The 19,771-nt window shown below is 32.6% G+C and overlaps 1 protein-coding gene across 1 annotated transcript in view; it reads left to right on the top strand.

Annotated features, from left to right (window-relative positions):
- LOC119616519 (Down syndrome cell adhesion molecule-like protein Dscam2) overlaps positions 1-19,767 on the top strand; it is a gene marked incomplete at its 3' end in the record, with an annotated part of 86,150 nt that extends 66,383 nt beyond the window's left edge. Inside the window, 8 exon segments of the mRNA XM_037972916.1 lie at positions 3,531-3,690; positions 3,861-3,971; positions 4,245-4,403; positions 16,706-17,065; positions 18,364-18,483; positions 18,632-18,823; positions 18,889-19,347; positions 19,402-19,767. Coding sequence (XP_037828844.1) covers positions 3,531-3,690; positions 3,861-3,971; positions 4,245-4,403; positions 16,706-17,065; positions 18,364-18,483; positions 18,632-18,823; positions 18,889-19,347; positions 19,402-19,767 — 1,927 coding nt within the window.
- Between the last annotated feature and the right edge of the window lie 4 nt (positions 19,768-19,771).

Here is a 19,771-nt window from a genome sequence, read left to right as displayed (position 1 = left end):
TGAACAAATAAAGTGATTTATAAATTTTAAAATATTTATGAAACTTCAACTTCTTATGCCTAAAATATTATTGACTATTTAAGAATTATAAATATTCTTTCCATTATAAATAAAGAAATTATTAAAATAAAATATCAAAACAAAAAACCAAAATAAAAAAGTAGGCTGAAAAAACATTTTCAGCCAATTAAAAAATTAATTGATTCAATTAAAAATGTAATCAAAATTGTATACTTAGGATCAAAACAATGAGATAATTATGACAATTAAAAATATTGTTAAAATAAAAGTTAAAAAAAGAGGAAAGCATATTAATTGAAAATAAACTACCTATAATTTTTTCTGTGATATTTATTACGAAAAGCTAATTTTCTGGAATTTGCCGTTTTTTGTGATATACTAGTTATGTACTAGTGTATTTGCGAGATAAAAAGCCCAAACCGGTAGGTTCAGTTGGTGCAGTATTATAAATCCATAGGCAATAAAGCCATATAATAAAATAACACCCCATTTTAAATGTGAAACAATGCCCCAAAAAGCGAATTAAATCTCCAAATTTCCTTGTGTTTGCTCTCTAATTTTTGCTTTGGGGAGTTATTTCATGACGCCGACAATGTCAGCTCAATCTTTTGGCAATTTGAAACTGTAAAAATTACGCTATTATGGCGTTATTTCTACTTTGGTTACTAAATGATTATGGTGTTTTTGCACTCTGGTGTAGGCAATAAAGACATATGGTTCCACTTCTCATTCCATTTAGATATAAAGCCATATGGCTTTATATAACACTGCACCGGTTCAGTTATTTGGGTGTAGATTAAATCAACAATTTTCAATAAAGTTATTCTTTGGAGTAAAAGTGGAGCATTTGCAAAATTTCATCAAATACCTTTAAAATTGGCACCTGTAGTTTGATTGCAAGGTTTATATAGACGGACAAGCAGACAGAGTCGATTGGTATACTTTTAGATGGGTGTAGGTACAATCATTAGAAATCGCTTTCATTAACCTGTTTGTATTTAATTTTTACTGCATCTTTATTTGTATCTAACTATAAATATCTAAAAAATAATACGAAATTGTATTTAAAAATTAGGAATTTTTATAAGCAGGAATGAAATAGTTCAGGAAAAGGCAGTAGGTTATTAGGTAATTAATTTTCTAAAAGTTGCTTTATATCGGGACTGGGGGAAATCTTCGTTTACATAAGTTGTATTTATCCTAAATTTCATCGCGACATTAGCCTCTTTAATCGAATTATGGACTAAATGTCTTATTTTTTGAGGGAGGGTGTCCGATATAACTATCAGGAAAAGGGTGTTTCGCGGTACACCACAGGATGGAATTTTGTTTCCTTTACTCTGGGTTACCACGATTGATAGCCTCCTAAGGACCCTAACCGAGAAAGGACGTAGATATGTCTGATATGCAGACGATATCGTAATATTTTTAAAGGGAAAGGATCCAAATTACTTGTGTAGAAGAGATGAGGAGGCTCTGAATACGAGGACGGTAATTTGTCTTTTCACAAAAAGACAAAAATTTGTACATATACTGAACCTTGCGTCCTGGGTTAAACGATACCGGTGACGGACAAAGTTATGTACTTAGGTGTAATCCTCGACCGGAAATTAAAATGGAGACACCACATAGAGGATAGGATCAACAAGGCACGTCCGTGCTGGGCGATATGTGGGAGAACTATAGGTATTAAATGGGGTCTTAGTCCTACTAAGACAAATTGCCTTTATAAAAGTGTAATTACACCAATTTTAGATGATGCTTCAATAATCTGGAGGACTGCTTTGGACAAAAAGTGTAATATTAAACTACTACAGGGAGTTCAGCGTACATTCTGCGTGGGTATAAGTGGTGCCATGTGAGTAAGTACCTACTTCAACCAAGGCTCTGGAAACATTGTTAGATATTCCACCCATTGAAACATATATAAGATATGAGGCGGCGCTTACAGCCGAACGGCTCATGGTCAAGCGGAACAATACAGCAAATATCCTTAGGAATTCGTTGCTACACGGATGGCTTTAATTTGGGGGACAGAGTGGGCCTAGGTGTTCTGTGTTAAAGACTCAGAAAGAGTAATACACCACCGTTTATTCGAATACATGGACTTATTATATTTACCGACAGCCAGAATGCAATTAGGGCAATATTAGGTGATAAAGTTAAATTTAAGACCGTATTGGATTATAAGAAAGCTTTAACTGAATACTCTCCCAGAGGTAAGGTTTACATCATATGTGTACCAGGCCACTCGGGATAAGTCGGCAACGAAAAGGCGAATGTATTAGCTTTAAAGGCAAGGGAGCTTGAGGTAGCTTACCTGACGAATGCAAAAAGAAAATCCTTTAAGGCCTCTTGGAATAATGAAACGGTGGGCAGAACCACAAAGATCCAATGAGGTGACCCTAGTGAGAGCAAGAGTAGAAAAGTGATCAAGTCTATGGTTAGTATGATGGTACGTATTCTGAGTAGACACACAGGATTACTGGCATAGTTTTGCAAAATTGGACGTGCGCATTAAGACGAATTAAGACGACATTCCTCATGAACACTGATTTGAAAATTATTAGGAATTTCGTCCATGAAACTGAGTTTCTGAACATTGAAAGATAATACATTTATTTAACACAATTTTTTTTCTTTTTACCAATAAACATTTTTTTCCATGGGCATAACAGGCTCGATAGTGGCCTAGGTGTATTTCTTCGGATCTGATGTAATATACATCCTCCTATCATGTGCTAAATAAAACTTAGATTTTTCTCTCTTTTTATTGAAATTTCAAGTTGGATTGGTCATAAGCAATAAGTTTTATTTCAACAACTTTACGAAACTTGTGTTTAAACATGCAGTGATATATCAGTTACTATCATAATTGTTGGGTTACAACAAAAACCATCAGATACAAAGAAATATAGTTATTGTAGATTTTTAATAATTTATATGTCATATGATATCCAAATAAAAATATTTTTTTACGACGTAACTAACTCGTTAATATATTTCATCTGATTTTAAATTATTACACAATGAAGCCATATAAACAAACATTTCCATACCAGTAATTCTTGGAAATATGAGTTCGAAATTATATTAGACCTGCTTAAAAATGGAAATTTTATGTGAGGAACCGAATTTTAATTGCAAATTTCGAAAATATAATTAGAAAAAACTTTGAACATTAACCCCGTATTCATTTTAAGAAAATTTCGAAAAATATTTTATGAAATTGTTATCCCTTCATATTTGGTGTATGGGATTTTCATATATATTGACTTTAAATTTTTAAGGACAGGTTTAATATACATACATGCATCCATCATTTCATTTACAGTCATTTACTACCGGTTTTTGTAAATCGAGCAAACAAATCGAATACAATTTGAAACAGTGTCTTTTGTACTAATTTCCTGATAGAATTTTTCATTCGTATCATAAAAACTGTCAGTTGCATATATGAATGCAATATGACAATGCTTAATTTCTGTTTGTATGCTCTTTTGTTTCAGAATGACCGACTTATGATTGGACAATATGTAACAATGTTCGGTGACGTCATTAGTCATGTTAATATATCGGCTGTCAAGTCGGAAGATGGTGGCGATTACGAATGTAAAGCAATTTCTCGCGCTGGTGAAGCATCACATACTGCTCGACTGAATATTTATGGTAAGTTTCATTTAAATTGATTGCAAAAAAATATGTAAGAATTGTATGTATGCAGAGATATGTAAATATAAAGTTAAAAAATATCAACACAAATGATTAAAAGTGCAGAAAAAACTGTATTAATAATTCTTTGTCGTACTCTTATTCTTTACTTCAATCCCTATCTGAAGGTATGCCTTATGTAAGACCGATGCCAAAGTTGTCTGCAGTAGCTGGAAAAACATTTTTCCTTAAATGTCCTGTGGCAGGATATCCAATTGATAGTATAATCATAGAAAAAGGTAGTGTATATAGTACATTTGTCCATCATCTGATCCAGTAGGTAGCTGTACGTAAACGTAAATGGTGCCATAACCAGATGAAGATGAATTGTGCATACATGTAGCTAAATATATGTACATATTTTGCACATTTCATAAATCAATTTAATTTGTTTGCTGGTTACTTCATTTTATTTTTATTTCTATTTTTTATTCCCCATCTCTATTACATGAATTTACTAAAACAAAACTCAACGAACCATTCATGCATTACTTTTTCATGTTCATCATCAGATGGCGTAAAACTTCCCACAAACATATGACAGCGTGTTCAAAATGGCACACTACTGATAGAGAATGTTCAGCGCACCGCCGACCAGGGTACCTACACATGCATTGCCCGCAACAAACACAATTACACTTCCCAACGTTCGGTAGAAGTTAAAGTCCTTGGTAAGTATAATTTCACTATTTCCATTTTATTTATGTAAGTTTTTTTTTCTGTTTGTTTATTTCTGCGATAATTTATTTTATCATAATTTGTTTTCATTAAGTACGCATAAATTGTACAAATATTGCAAAATTTATGATGCAACAATTTTATAACAAATTATGGACCTTTATTAAGGAGAACCTCTCGTTCTTGCATTTGAAAGTTCTGCAGATATTTTTTTAATTGCAAGCGAAAAATTTAGTTTAGTCATAAAAAAGTAAATTAAAATAATTTGGTAAACTAAATTGGATTAATATAATAGTGGCTTATAATTTTTACAAATACATATATCAATGAAATAAAGCTGAAAGAGTTTTTTTATATTTAAATTTTGCATAATGTTTGGGCTTCCCTTTACTTCATAATAGATAACAAATGTCAATGCTAAACTTAATTCATGACGTCTTATTAGAATCACAGCGATTTTCACACATGAATAAATCGACATACTTGTTTATATCAGAGGGATCCAAAAAATATCGATTTTGTTTGGATAGGTCTTATTTTATTTACTAAAGTCTTGACGGAAATCGATTCAAAAGTGAAATGAATTAAAAAACTTTTAAAACTATATTTTCTTAACTTTTGGAGAAAATTGTCTATTTAGCCATGTAGAAATATTGTAATTAAAATTGGCTGCAGTTGTCGACCACGAAAAAATCATCATAGCAGAGGAGATGCGTATAATTCGTATATTAAAAATGACTTTTATACATTAACAAGGTCCATGAACACTCAATTACTACTAAATATTACTCAGAAGGTTGCCCAAATTCTTCAATATGACGTAAATAACACCTTTTATTTACCTAAAATTCAAACTGGCTAGGATTGATTTAACAAAGGGTTAGGTTAGGTTATTAAGGCAGCCAGTCATTTGACCGACTCAATTGGGTCCTAAGGGTCCCGTTGTGATATCCTGTAACAGATTCTGCGAAAAACAAAACCAAAACCTATGGGACATTACATGTCCGTGATTAATGTTCGTTTATCGTAGAGAGACCAGGTCATTCTTGATATTGAGCAGTGAGTCAGTGATGACCATTTGGTTTGAGCAGACCCAAATGGTCATCACTGACCGTTCCCCAGGATAGAAGCGTGACCATGTCGGTTTGGCTTCCATATCCCTGCGAGGTTAGTATGATAAGTACCATTATACTAACCTCAGACTTGCTCATTTTGAGGAGATTTCTCGTCTTGCTCTTATGAGAGTCACCCCATAGGATCTTTGTGGTTCTGCCCACGTTTTATTATTCGAAGAGACCTTGTGGGATTATCTCAACCTGATAATCATATCACCTGATATCGCTCTAATTGCCTTCCGGCTGTCGATAAATATATTAAGCCCTGTGGTCTCCATATTTATTATAATCCAATTTACACATAGCTTGTGTTATGATTAGGTAATTAGGTATATTTTTGTTTCTGGGTCTTCAATATAGAACCCCAGGCCCTCTTTGTCCCACAATGTAGAGCCATCCGTGTAGCAACGGATTCCTACTGATATTTGCTCTAATGTTCCGCATGTCTAAAACATTCTATCTGGGATCAGCGTTTACAAATTTCCAACATATTCTGTATCTGGTATGCTATCAAGCACGTCCGATGATTGTGTCCAGTATACATTGATGACGTGTCCTACAACCGCTTTTGGCCTGTTTGTCTAAAGTAAAGAGCGGTTCGGCTATAAGCGCCGCCTCATATCTTAAATATGTTTCAGTGGGTGGAATATCTAGCAACGTTTCCAGAGTTTTGGTTGAAGTAGTACGCATAGCACCACTTATACCCAAGGAGCATGTACGCTGAACTCCCTGTAGTAATTTGATATTACACTTTTTGTCTAAAACAGTCCACCAGATTATTGAAGTATAAGCTAGAATTGGTCTAATTACACTTTTATAAAGCCAATTATCATAGTAGGACTAAGATCCCATTTCATGCCTATAGTTTTCCTACATATCGCCTATCAAGAAGGCACATGTTGATCATACCCTCTATGTGGTGTCTCCATTTTAATTAGTGGTCAAGGATTACACCTAAGTACTTAACTTTGTCTGTCACCGGTATCTTGTTTCCCAGGAAGCAGGGTAAGAAAGGGTAGACATTTTTGTCTTTCTTGTGAAAAGACAGATTTTCGTCTTCGTCGGGTTAACATTGAGGCCTCTCGGCTCGAGAGCCTCCTCAGCTCTTCTACATTTATTAGAAAACACGTATAAATTTATTTTATATTACCAAAACTTATGTATATAACAAAATATAACAAGTAGTCCGACTCTTTGACAGCAATACCTAACTCTAAACATGTGTTAGTGAATAAGTACCTAACTCTAAATTTGTATTAGTAACAAAAATGTACATGTATTTTCTCCAGAGTTTTCTTTAAATTCTGCTTGTAACTTTTAATTCTACCACAACAAAAAATATCAATAATAAATAAAAAATAAAATTTTCAATTTGCTCAAAATAAATGCAATTTTAACCCGTTATCAATTAGAAAATGTAAGTAGAAATTTAAGATTTTTGACACAATAATGTATCTCACCAGGGTGTTGAATTAACACAGCACCAGTAAATGTTGAGTGGTAATTTCGTATACGTGAGAGTCGGGCTACTTGTTATACTTTGGTATATAATTTATTCTAAAACAATATATTTTAAATAACATTATTTTCATTGTTTTTAAAATTTATATTCATATTAATTTTCATTTAATCTCTGAGGCAAAGCTGTAGCTCATATCATAAAGAACAGATAAAATCAAAAAAAAACTTCATCTTCAAGATCAAAATTGCAAAAATCTAAGAAAATCGATTTTTTACTTATTAAAAGATATTTGAAGTGCTTCTCTAAATAATGCGTATACTTAATATTTGTCAAATCAATAAATCAATAACACGTATACTTGCAGGTGTCCTCTATAAAAGTAGTGCAATTTCACAATGTATAACTTTCTACTTGAAATGAAAATATGAAGATGAAGTTTTTTTTTGATTTTATATGTTCAAAATGTTTATTCTTTATGGTAAGAGCTACAACATTGCCTCAAAGAGTAAATCAAAATATCGAACGGTTTGCATGGTATGAGCGTGAAAAAATTATCACTTTTTTTGCAAAAAACGGGTATTTTTTTTAGTCTTTTATCACGTAAAGATGTCCGTATATGATTACATTTTTTTCGTGTTGCACTGTGTAATAATATATAAACAAAATATGATACTAAACGAATTTTCCAATCAGTGTTCGTGATATTTGGATCTAATTTCGGCGAAAGCCTGACAGTGGCAAAGGAAGTGCTCTAGAGTTTCACTGTTCTCTCTACAAGCTCTACATTGGTCTGAACCCGTAAGTTCATTTTTGAATAGCTGTATCTGCAATCCTGTGTGTCCACTCACTCAGACTTGCTCATTTTGAGGAGGCTTCCCATCCTGCTCTCGTAAGGGTCACCCCATAGGATCTTTGTGGTTCTACCCACCGTTTCATTATACCAAGAGCCTTATTGGGTTTTCTCATCCATATTTTTAATTCTGCCCTCGTTGCGTCAAATGGTTCTTGCGTTCGTCAGATTAACTACCTCGAGCTCCCTTCCCTTTAAAGCTATTTCATTCGCTCTTTTGTTGCAGACTACTCCCGATTGGCCTGGTACTCATATGATGTAAAGCTTACCTTTGGCAAAGTATTCGGTTTTTAGATTAAATTTATTATTTGATATCCCCTTAAATGCCTTCTGGCTGTCGGTAAATATGTTAAGCCCTGTGGGCGCTATATTTATTCTAATCCAATTTACGCATTTATTGACATTCCCAGACATTCTATTTGGGATCAGTGTTTCAAAGATTCCTAGATTCTCTTAATGAAATGAATTGTAGTAATAATCCGTCTTGTGTGACAGTTAGAATTAGCAAATTTAAAATTGACATGGGACACTCTTAATGATGTTGCAGGGCCAAAACTCGAAATGTCGTATGAACGACTTCATACAAATAATTTTATCAATTTAAATATTTATTTCAGATGTTAGTATTTGTCAAAACGTACTAAAATTTGCAATATTTGTACATTTTTATGATAAACAAAAAAAAAAAAAAAAAAAAAAACAAAGAGATATACATATAATAATTGAATTCAAACACACATACAAACGTATGTAAACATTCCATACATACACATACATTGATATTTGCACTTTTTGTCTAAAAAATCATTATTTAAATTTTGATTAAAAATAAACATTTTAAATTGTACACATTGACAAAAATACAGGCTCAAAAAAGTACAAAATAAAACGACTACAACAAAAATACACAACAGAAATTAAACAAAATAGAAATAATAAATAAAATTAAATAAAACAAAAAGAAATACAATAAAGTGGTATAAAATAAAATAACAAAATATAATAGAATTGTATCGTGTTAAACGATGACACATCACATAAAGTGAAATAACAATAAATTTGTTTAAATTTAATTTTTTTTTATTTATATATTTATTTACTCATTCATATCAATGTGTGTATCCCTACCACTGTTGTACTTAAATTGTATTTGAAAAAAAAAATAAACATTTTTATTTTCTTTAAAAAACATAAAATGAAAGTACAGCAGTAACAAAAAAATAGCACGTTTTTCTATTAAAAACATCAACAGGAACAAAAAAAAAAGAAACTAAATTAAATTGCATTTTTTGTAAACATTAATTTTATTCCACAGACATACATACATTTACATAGATACACACATATGTATGTATGTATAAACTAAACCAGATACAATTTTTTATTACTACAACTACACAATATACATACAGACATTGAACTTTACAAACAAACACACACACATATGAATGTATGTATGACTATGTATATCTATTTGGATCTGCAAATGTGAATTCTACTCTATTTGATGCCAAATTTTATTTTAAAAAATTACATATTCATGCCAACAATATTCAAGTTACACTTATGGCCATTGATATAAATACCATTGATGTAGAATTTTCGAAATAGAAATAAATACAGATACAAAACAAGCAAGAGTGTTCTGCTATGCCGAATCTTATATACCCACCATCAAATCATATTTTGTAAAATTCAAACATATTTCCGACAGTGGACCTATATATGGACTTGAATCGACCTTTTGGATTCATCTCGTCGCCATATCGATTGTGTAAATTTCAGCCAGAAAAACGCTGCAGACATGAAGTAACTTTAAGTAAGACCAAACTAATAGAAGAAAATTTCTGAAAAGGTACCCGTAACAGTTTTTGAACCATGGCTGTTTTCTCCAGAATAGTTATCGAGCATGGTTAGAAGGAATTTAGCATTTTACATATTCGACTCTCAACATTACATTTTCATGAGAACTTAGAGTCCAAAACATATTTAGCTTCCCCTAGATAAATCCAACAAAACCACGTATTTATAAAGACTACTCTTAATGTGATCATATGTATATCAGGGAACCATTTCCTAAACAGAAATACCCATGCTGAGTTGCTGGAGCGAACACTACGCTCTCATTCAAACCCCATCTGCGATACATCACCTTTAGACACCACAGTAGAGTTAATAATTGACGCCTTAGCAGAAGCAACTGACAAATCCTAAGCCGTCTTTTTAGACGGCAGAAATATCTAAACATATTCACTGTCATTGGACCGCTTTTGGTGACTTAAGACAGGAAATCAATGAATACTTATGGACATAAACTGATTTTCAAATTATAATTTTTCAGAAATCCACATCTTCATTATGAAAAGAAAAATAATGAAATAATAAGCATCAGACGAAGGGCTCTAAGGTAAGGTGAAACAGAATGCTAACTCAACGGGACCCTACTGGAACCAAATGAGATTTGCCTCAGGCAAGGTGGTCGAAATCCTGAAAAAGTTCCCACTTGGTTTTTGCTGGGTTGTATCTTAGACCATTGTTGGATAAAAATTTTACTTCTATAAATAACGCAACATGCCACTATCTTGATATTACTGAACCTATTACAAAAAATATATGCATCGATCCATAATTGATCAAATTTATTGGAAATAAATATAAATATGACTGTATTAAGATGAAATCTGATATAAGTGACTTCTTTTATACAGCCTTATACACTTCAATCCATAAATGGTTTAAAGCCTTCTACTGAAATCACTCAAACTAATAGATATTACGTATTCCTATTCTCAATACTTTACAATTTTATATCAAAGTTGGCAACTGTTATCGCCAAAATATCTATTCAGCACTACTACCGGTTAACGGTGAAATACCAATGCCGAAATAAGTCTAAATACCGTTATATACAATATATTCTGGGTCCATATGAAATTCTTAGACGATCTAACTCTGTTCGTCCGTCTGTTGAAAGGGTCCATTCGGAAAGAGCTAGAGAGTTGAAAATTCCCACAAATATTTCCTATATGTTTGTTTGGTATTGAAAATGGGCGATATTGGTCCTCATTTTCGTATAGCCTCCATACAAGTGGACCCAAGAAAAAGATCTTTAACGGACATAACTGCTTCAAAACTTCAAGTATAGCGATGAAATTCGACATATGTAAACAAGTTATATAGAACCAAAATTTCTCTACCAAATTTTATGAAGATCGGCCAATAATTGACCCTACTCCCATATAAGGTCCCCTTCAGAATATGACTTCAACGCTCATTACTCTCTTAAAAATACGAATATAGCGATAAAATTCGGCAAAAACCAGTTTTGTAAGAAAAGAACTTTCCACTAAATTTCATGAGGATCGGCCCATAATTGATCCTACCCCCATGTAAGGTCCCCATCAGAATATTACTTCAACGCTCATTACTGGGTTTAAAATATTAATATTTATAACGCTCATTACTGGCTTATAAATACGAACACAACGAGAAAATTCGGCATAAACAAGTTTCGTAAGAACCAAAATCTTTCTGGCAAATTTTAAAAGAATAAGGGTCTCTTCAGAATATGGCTTTAACCAAAGAATATTTAATAGATAGAATGTGTGTCTCATACAAGATAAAATTGAATAGCAGGTCATGATACATAAAGAATACGTCTAAATCATAACAACCCACACGTCGAGAAGCGTATTCTTGTAATGAATATCCTTTGCTTTAACACTTATTATTGGCTTAAAAATACAAGTACAGCGATCAAATTCGACATAAAAAAGTTTTGTAAAAAACCAAAGCTTATGAGGATCGGTCTGTAATTGTCCCTACCCCATTACGGTTTCCTTCAGAAGCCTGAATAAAAATACGAGTACAGCGATGATATTTGAAGCAAATAAGTGTTATTCAAACCGATTGGTCCATAACTAACCCTCGTGCTAATAACCCCTCTTACTAAAACAGCTTATAGTTATAAAAATTAGACAAACAATTTTTTTTTTAAATTAAGAGCTCAGTCCGTAATTGACTTTACGCATTAAAAGCCCTTTTCCTTATGTTACCCTAATGTTCAAGTTTATATCGATATACATATAACTGGGCCACTCTAATGTTTAGTAAAAGAATTCACATATATTATATATAAATTTGTGTTAACAATGTTAATTAAATATTTAATTTAACATTCACAATAAAAACAAAATTTAAATTGAAATTTTTTTGTAGTGATTGGGCTCTAAATTAAACTATATTTTTCGAAAAGCATCTGGTTTGACAAATATTCACATAGCAAACACTTTCAAATACATTGATATGTATGTATGTACATTTGAATATGTCATAAACACACTTTTGCAAAACAAATATATTTTAAAATTTGGAATTGTATAAGAAATGAATTCAATTTTTATTATTTTAAACATAATTTAAATTATTTACAAATGTATACTTACTCATACATCACTACATACATACATATGTATATACATAAAATAAACAATGAATAAAGCACGTGATAATTTTTACAAATAAAATTTTTTAAAAATTTATGTACATTTATAAAAAAGAAACAAAACATAAAAAAACTGAAATGAACTTTGATCCAATTTTATTTTTATTGATTTTCTTTTCCATTCTTAAAACTCATGTCACTTTATTTGGACAATGCTTTTTTATTATTGTTTGTGTTTGGGAATTTTTGATTTATTCTTTTCAATTTCGTTTTTTTTATATTTTAAATATTAATAAAAAGCGTAATAATTTGGCTTTTATTGCATTGATATTCTCTTACTAACTGATACATACATTGCATACATACGCAAATTTGCATACACAGCTACATACATATGAAACTTTTGTATTGCACCATTGTACATGATGGCATTTCCTTTTTGAACGTTTCCTATTTTTTGTTTCCTTTTTTCTTACTTTAACTTGTTTACCATTCGTATGAGTGATGATCAATCATATTTTGCACGACATTTGCTGCACCAAAATAATTTTAAAACAAAGAATAATAAAAAATAAAAATATGCAAAATAAATATTGTCTACTTTTTTATATTCTACCACCACAAGATGTTTTATTGTCTCAGCACCTGTTTTTTAAATAAAATAAATAAAATGCACAATATTTTTTTAATTTAAATTTTAAGACTTTATATTTTTGAGTTATTTTTTCTTTTTCAAAAGATGGTTTGTTTATGATTTTGGCATTTTAATGTAACACCTTTTTGAACGTTTCCTTTATTTTTCCTATTTTTACTTGGTTTGATATTTTTTTCATTTTGATAAATTGCACTTTCTGCATTTGAACGCAGCGCTAGGTGCGGCGCCCTTCACAGTTGTATGTTTGGTTTTTATATTAATTCAAATACGCGTAAATCCTCATTATGGGGCATTGTTGTTTATGTGTCATGCGGTCGTCCACTCTGACAAACACTAACATGTATTTTGCGGTTGGATAAATGCAACAAATCATCTGCGTGGTCAAATTATAGTAAATACGCACAAACTCACCCGTCTGCACAATATATACCCAACTGACCATATATTAAAGGAATACTTAACGTTATGTGAGAAATCGACGATGACTTTTCCGAAAAAGTTTTAAAAAATTCAAAAATTTTATAGTTGATATAACTATAACTTAATGGTATAAACCGTTATTGGCGAAATCGACATAGATTATGTCGCTTACGAAAACTTGGCTTACTGGACATAATCCATTATTTTTTATTGTATGTCAATCAAATCATATTTGACCACTTTAAAGATTTGTTTGTTTATTTTCTCAACATTAGAGTTAATAGATGTTAATGAAAGATTTGTCGCCGGAAATGGTTCACTGTGTCGCTTATGCTTAAAAATTATATTTTCCCCTAAAAATGTATTTATGAAAGAAAGACCGACAAAATTTTTAAAAAATCGAAACCCTACGATCAAATTTCTCAACTTTAAAATATAGGCCTAACTTTAAAATATAGGCCTAACAACTGATATTTCTTCTTTATTCTTCGAGATATCTTCTCCTAAATCTTGGTTTGAAGCAATAGATAATGTAAAATAGAGGCGAAATGAGCGAAAAATACAGTTTTTTTCAATTTATTGTTATATTTAGAAGATATCTTCAGAGCAGATTTTTCATGTTGTTAGATGTTTGGAATGAAATGGTGACTTAATCCCAACATGTACACAGCTATAGTAGGTCCTATTCTTATATACTATCTCTTGTATGGCGAAATTCAACTAAGAAGATTTTTGTTATAGATCAGCTATACAAAGTTCAGAGATCAGCATGCATTGGCCTTCAGAAGCTCAGAACACTGAATTGCACATCCTACCTATAGATCTGCATTTAATGGCCATATCTGCTTGTAGCGCAGCAACGCTTAACTCATCCGACTATATTACCCCACACACGAACTTTGATAGAGTTTTCAAAGTCAGAGTTACTTCCAGGAGCGATTGTTGGTTCTAGTGTCTTCTGTGTAGATGATGGGGTAAGTACATCTCACCGTCTTCCCAACAACTGCAGTGTCTTTCAAGCTGAAATATTTGCGATAATGTCAGCCTTAGGTTACTACAGGACCTCAATATTCGCGGCACTTCTCTCACTAAACACTTATACTACCACTTCCCTATTAATTAGACAATGCAAGAAGGATCTGTCAAGGCAGGGTCGCCTGTCTGATATTACCCTTGTATGGATCCCTGCACTTAAGGACTACTATGGTAGTGAACAGGCGATAAGCTTGCCAGAATGGGATCTGCTCTTGATATTTCCAACGACGTTTCAGTAGCACCACCGTTAGGTTTTATCAAGAGCAGTATCCTCAGATTCTTTCTTAAAAAGGCTAAAAATAGGTAGAATCACTTAGACACATGTAAAGGAGCCAAGTCATTGCGGCCTTCATTCAATGAGAAACACAGAAGACACCTTATAAACCGAAGTAGACGGGATATGTCGAGGTTGATAGCAGTAATAACAGGAAACTGGGTGATAGGCAGACATGCAAGTCGGTCTTCCATCTTTTATGTGAATGCCCTGCTCTGACCATAAAGAGAACTAACAAGCTAACCAACCAACCATAGTAGATTTTTAAAAAATTCATAAAGTATTTATTTGTCCATTAGAATACAATTACAAATTATATTCTAACCTAATTTACCGAGCAAGGTGACGTTGACCATAAGCCCGTTGTAGTATAGCAGACCAGAGTTTCTGGTGGGAATCGAACCCACAACCCCCAGACTGACAGACTAGCCGTCGGCTAGCCAACTATCCTACCGAGGCACCCAATTAAAAAAGTATTTTCATAGGAAAAATTTTGAAAATTTGAAATGTATAAGTTTGTTTTGTAAAATAGAGGCGAAATGGACAGTTTTTGTCAATTTATTGGTGAAGATAAATCGAAGAAGAGAGAAGATATGTCAAATGTCCCCTATTCTTAAGTTGATAGAATGGACTTTCAGATGACTTTCAGACATTTTATAAATAAAGTTGTTGAAATTGGAAAGAGTATCTGTGAAAATATCTCTCAATTACATTTAAGGTAAAACCAACCTCATTATAATACATACATGGACGAACGCATGCCACATACAATCACTGAAATATTCGACGCTCCTCACCACATTTGTAACGGTGGAAACTTACCTACATAAAACTATCTTTCTGAAAATACCATATTTTCAATATTGTCTTCTTTGAATAAAATGCAACTCAAGTTTTTCTAAAAATGTATACTTGATTTTAATCTAATTAATTCTTATATTTACACGATAATATTGAAAGATATTCATAATTAATAAAAATTATTTACACTGTGTATTTTATTTGCTCAATATTGATCTTGATCTTTAGGAATATTCGTTGTTGTTCATTGAGCGAATCATATCAATGAATGTTCTTAAATGTTTAATAATAATAATTATATGAGAAATATTTAAATCAAATACTTTTGTAATCTTACATTAGTTAAGTTTAGATTTGAAAACAGAATTAACGAAAAAAAAGTTATACACATCACACATGTCAATATATAAAATTTTAGTTCCGCCCAAGATTACACCATTTTCATTCGCCCGCGATCTGAATGTCGGCGATCGTACAAGCATTCAATGTGTCATTGGCACCGGTGATCTACCGCTCACATTCACCTGGCTTAAGGATGGAAAACCCCTACAGACGGCGGGGACTGCAGTGATGCAGTCTACGCACAGTGCACGCGACAGCGGCAGTGTTAGCGGTAGGATTAGTGGTACCGGTGACGTTGCTGCACCGGGCTCCGGCTCACATACGACATCGATCAACTATGCCCATGCCCACACCCATGGTGTCATGTCCTACACGAATGATGATGGTAGTAGCGGTGGTGAAGGAGGCGGCGGCGTAGTGACAATTCGCCAAAATGATGATTTCACCAGTGCCCTCAGCATAACAAGTGTGACGAGGGCTCAGAGCGGCACCTACACATGTCGCGTCCAAAATGATGCCGCAACCGTATCGCACTCTGCACAGCTAAGAGTTAATGGTATATGATGAATGCATGTCTAAGTATATAGCGTTGCACACATATAATGCATATATTTATGTTAAAATAACAATATTTAAATTATGTAGCATGTGTTTAATTGTTGAACGTATTTATAATTTGTTTGTTTCCATTATATTTTATGCCTGCCTATATTAGAACTGAAGCACTAAAAATTTAATTATAAGAATTATTTTTTTGTATTTTTAAGTTGGGGTTTCTTTAGTCTTTCTTCCCCTACTGCTCTTTTTGAAAGAATCTGAACTGTATTCAATTATGTTTTTATTTTAGATCTTTAATATTAAATTCTACATGAAATGTCTCTCTTAAACTTTCTTTAGTTCCGCCACGTATTTCACCCTTTAGTTTTGAAGATGAAATAACCGAAGGTATGCGTACGCAACTCATGTGCTCGAGCAGTCAAGGTGACCAGCCTTTCAATATTACTTGGCTCCGGGATGGTGTTCCCATACAAAGTGGCAATGTGGATGGCCTTAACAATCAACATGATTCGCATAGCGGTGCCGGTGGTAATGGTGTTTTTAAATCACCTGATCCTTCGTTGACAATCAATGAGTATGCGCCCTTCTCAAGCATTCTCTCCATACACAATGTCACATCTCGTCACAATGGCAACTATACATGTCTCGTAACAAATCGTGCTGGATCTGTCGAATATGTGGCCATGCTTTCCGTATCCGGTAAATTGTATAAAGATAATAATGAAAACTATTTCTAAATGTGGCACTTGAATAATTCTAACGATCACCTCTTCACAATTATAGCACAAAATATGTACTCATATCTGCAATGTTTGTTAACGAAAAAAATGGATTGTATTGCATTAAATAAGTATTTAATTATAATTAAATAATTATTTATTTTATATATAGGAGTAGTATTTTAGTAATTAAATCCAGTTTGTGTACTGATAATATTCAAAAAAAAAAAAAAAAAAAAAACAATCGGATAGTTCCATTTATATAAAGCTAATAACAATTTGAATTTGCCACTTTAAATTTGTATGAAACGCGGAGTCTGAATAGTGGCATCTTTTCTTTTAATCAATATATAGAATAAATCATATCTCAAAATTGTACACGAATAATATCCATTTTAGGTTATTTATATAAAAATGGGAGGAACTAAAATAGTGGGCGTGGCATTTAAACGTTCTACTTAAAGAAAAATTTTAGTTCAAACAAAAATATAAAAAAAATATTGTTTAAATTGAGATAAATGCACTGGATTAAAATGTCGCCAAATACTTACTTCAACAAACTATATTTTTGACTCCTAAAACCTATGCGAATATTAGAGATGAAGACGTCAATTTGATCAGTGGAATGGCGGTAATCCGTTATTTCGACCGATATGAGTCGAAATTAATGACCATTTGGTAAATAGTTTCGATTTTTTATGCATTCATTTAAATAGAATTTCCTCAATACAATGCAATACATTCCAATTACAAACGTTTCAAACGCAAATTTAACGGAGAGCACAAATAATGCCACCATAAATATTAAAAAAAAGTAAAGCACGCAGCACGGATCGATCTCCACAACACAGAGCGCACCGTATTCATTCACTGCATTCCAATGCAAACGTAATAGATGAGCACTTTGTAACACTGTATCTCTATGTCTGATCTATTTTTATGTTCGATTTATCATTTCATTTTATGTAAACTTGTATTTCAGTACTTCTTCACTTTCTCATCTTAAGTTAATTATGATTTAGTTTCAATTTCATTTAAAAAGTATTAATTATGAAATTTTTAAAATTTGAACAAAAAATCTTAGTTTTTTGGTAAGTCAAAATTAGAAAAATATTGTATCAATTGAAAAAATTTGAATAAAAAAAGTTATAATCAAATATTTATCAAAACTTATACTTATATATACATAAATAATATGCATGAATTTGAGCACTAAAATTTTACTGCGAAAAATTAAATGATTTCTTCAATTAATACTAAATACAAATTGTGTAATAGTGCCTCCACGATGGATTATAAAACCAGCCGATCAAGATGCCATTCTGGGCAATCCGGTTGTAATACGTTGTCAGGCGGATGGTTTTCCAGTACCGACAGTACAATGGAAACAATCAATTGGTAGGTATTGGACTTGATTGATCACAGTAACAGACAATATTCATAGTCATACAAGAATTCTGCAAGAATTGTACTAAAAAATAAGAATTTAATAATAAATCCTTAATGATTTTCATTAAAAACTATATTAAAATTTATATAAATTTAGGAGATTCTGGAGAATATAGAGAACTTAGTTATAGCATTCCTAATGGCAACTCTAAATCAGTGATCGAAACTCACAACAATGGATCTTTAATAATACCAAAAGTAGGACGAGAACATGAAGGTAGTTATTTGTGTCAAGCAAATAATGGCATAGGTGCTGGTCTCAGCCAACTTATTAAACTGACGGTTCATGGTATATTAAAAAAATACATATTTATTGTTAAGACAATTATTTAAAAATAATTCATTCTTGTTAAGTGGGCCCTACTGTTACGGTATCGAAGAAACAAGTCACTGTTAGAAGAGGTGATCGTGTTACATTGCGTTGTGAGGCTGATGGCGACCAACCTTTGGATATATCATGGCGTGCCAAAGCTAATCGTATTGATCCTTCATTTGATGTTCGTTATCATATAAAAGATTCGCCTCTAAGTCGGGGTATAGTTTCGGAGTTAACTATATTGCAGACTATACTCAGCGATCGTGGGGAATATACTTGTATTGCCAGCAATTCATATGGTCATGACCGGGCTGTTATACACTTACAGGTTCAAGAGCCTCCTAATTTTCCCGTCAATTTACATGCAACTGATTTAGGAAGTCGCTCCGTGACTCTGGCTTGGTCACCCAATGACCAGGACACAGTGTCGTTAGGTGGCAACAATCGAGATTCTCAGCCTATATCAAATTATATATTGCAATACAAAAAAGCTGGAGGTAAGGTTAATTTTAAAAACTATTTTTGAAAGTAAACTCATCATATCTTTGCAGATGTTTGGCATGAGGGTAACAATCAAAAACTTCTACCAGGCGATAAAACTACCGCACAAATTGGTTCTTTGCGTCCAGCTCAGGCGTATCATTTTCGTTTATATGCTGAAAATCATTTAGGCACTAGTGCGCCTAGTGATATACTGCTGGTACAGACAGATGCAGAGGCTCCTAGTGGTAGACCCCAAGATGTATCCGCTGAACCATTGGGACCACAGCAGCTGCTTATTACTTGGCGTCCACCGGAGCGTGACACCTGGAACGGCGAACTTTTAGGTTATACAATTGCCTACCAAAAACATGGTTCTTCGGATAATTTTCAAAACTTTACAAAGGTTAGCAGTCTCGGTGGTGAAGGTCTTAATGATTT

This window comes from Lucilia sericata, unplaced genomic scaffold (genome assembly GCF_015586225.1).
Source record: "Lucilia sericata isolate MDLA Ls3-8-SP2 unplaced genomic scaffold, ASM1558622v1 Contig000077F_arrow, whole genome shotgun sequence".
Taxonomy (NCBI): domain Eukaryota; kingdom Metazoa; phylum Arthropoda; class Insecta; order Diptera; family Calliphoridae; genus Lucilia; species Lucilia sericata.
The sequence above is the reverse complement of the archived record's forward strand: the minus strand, read 5'-3'. Positions and strand labels throughout refer to the sequence as shown.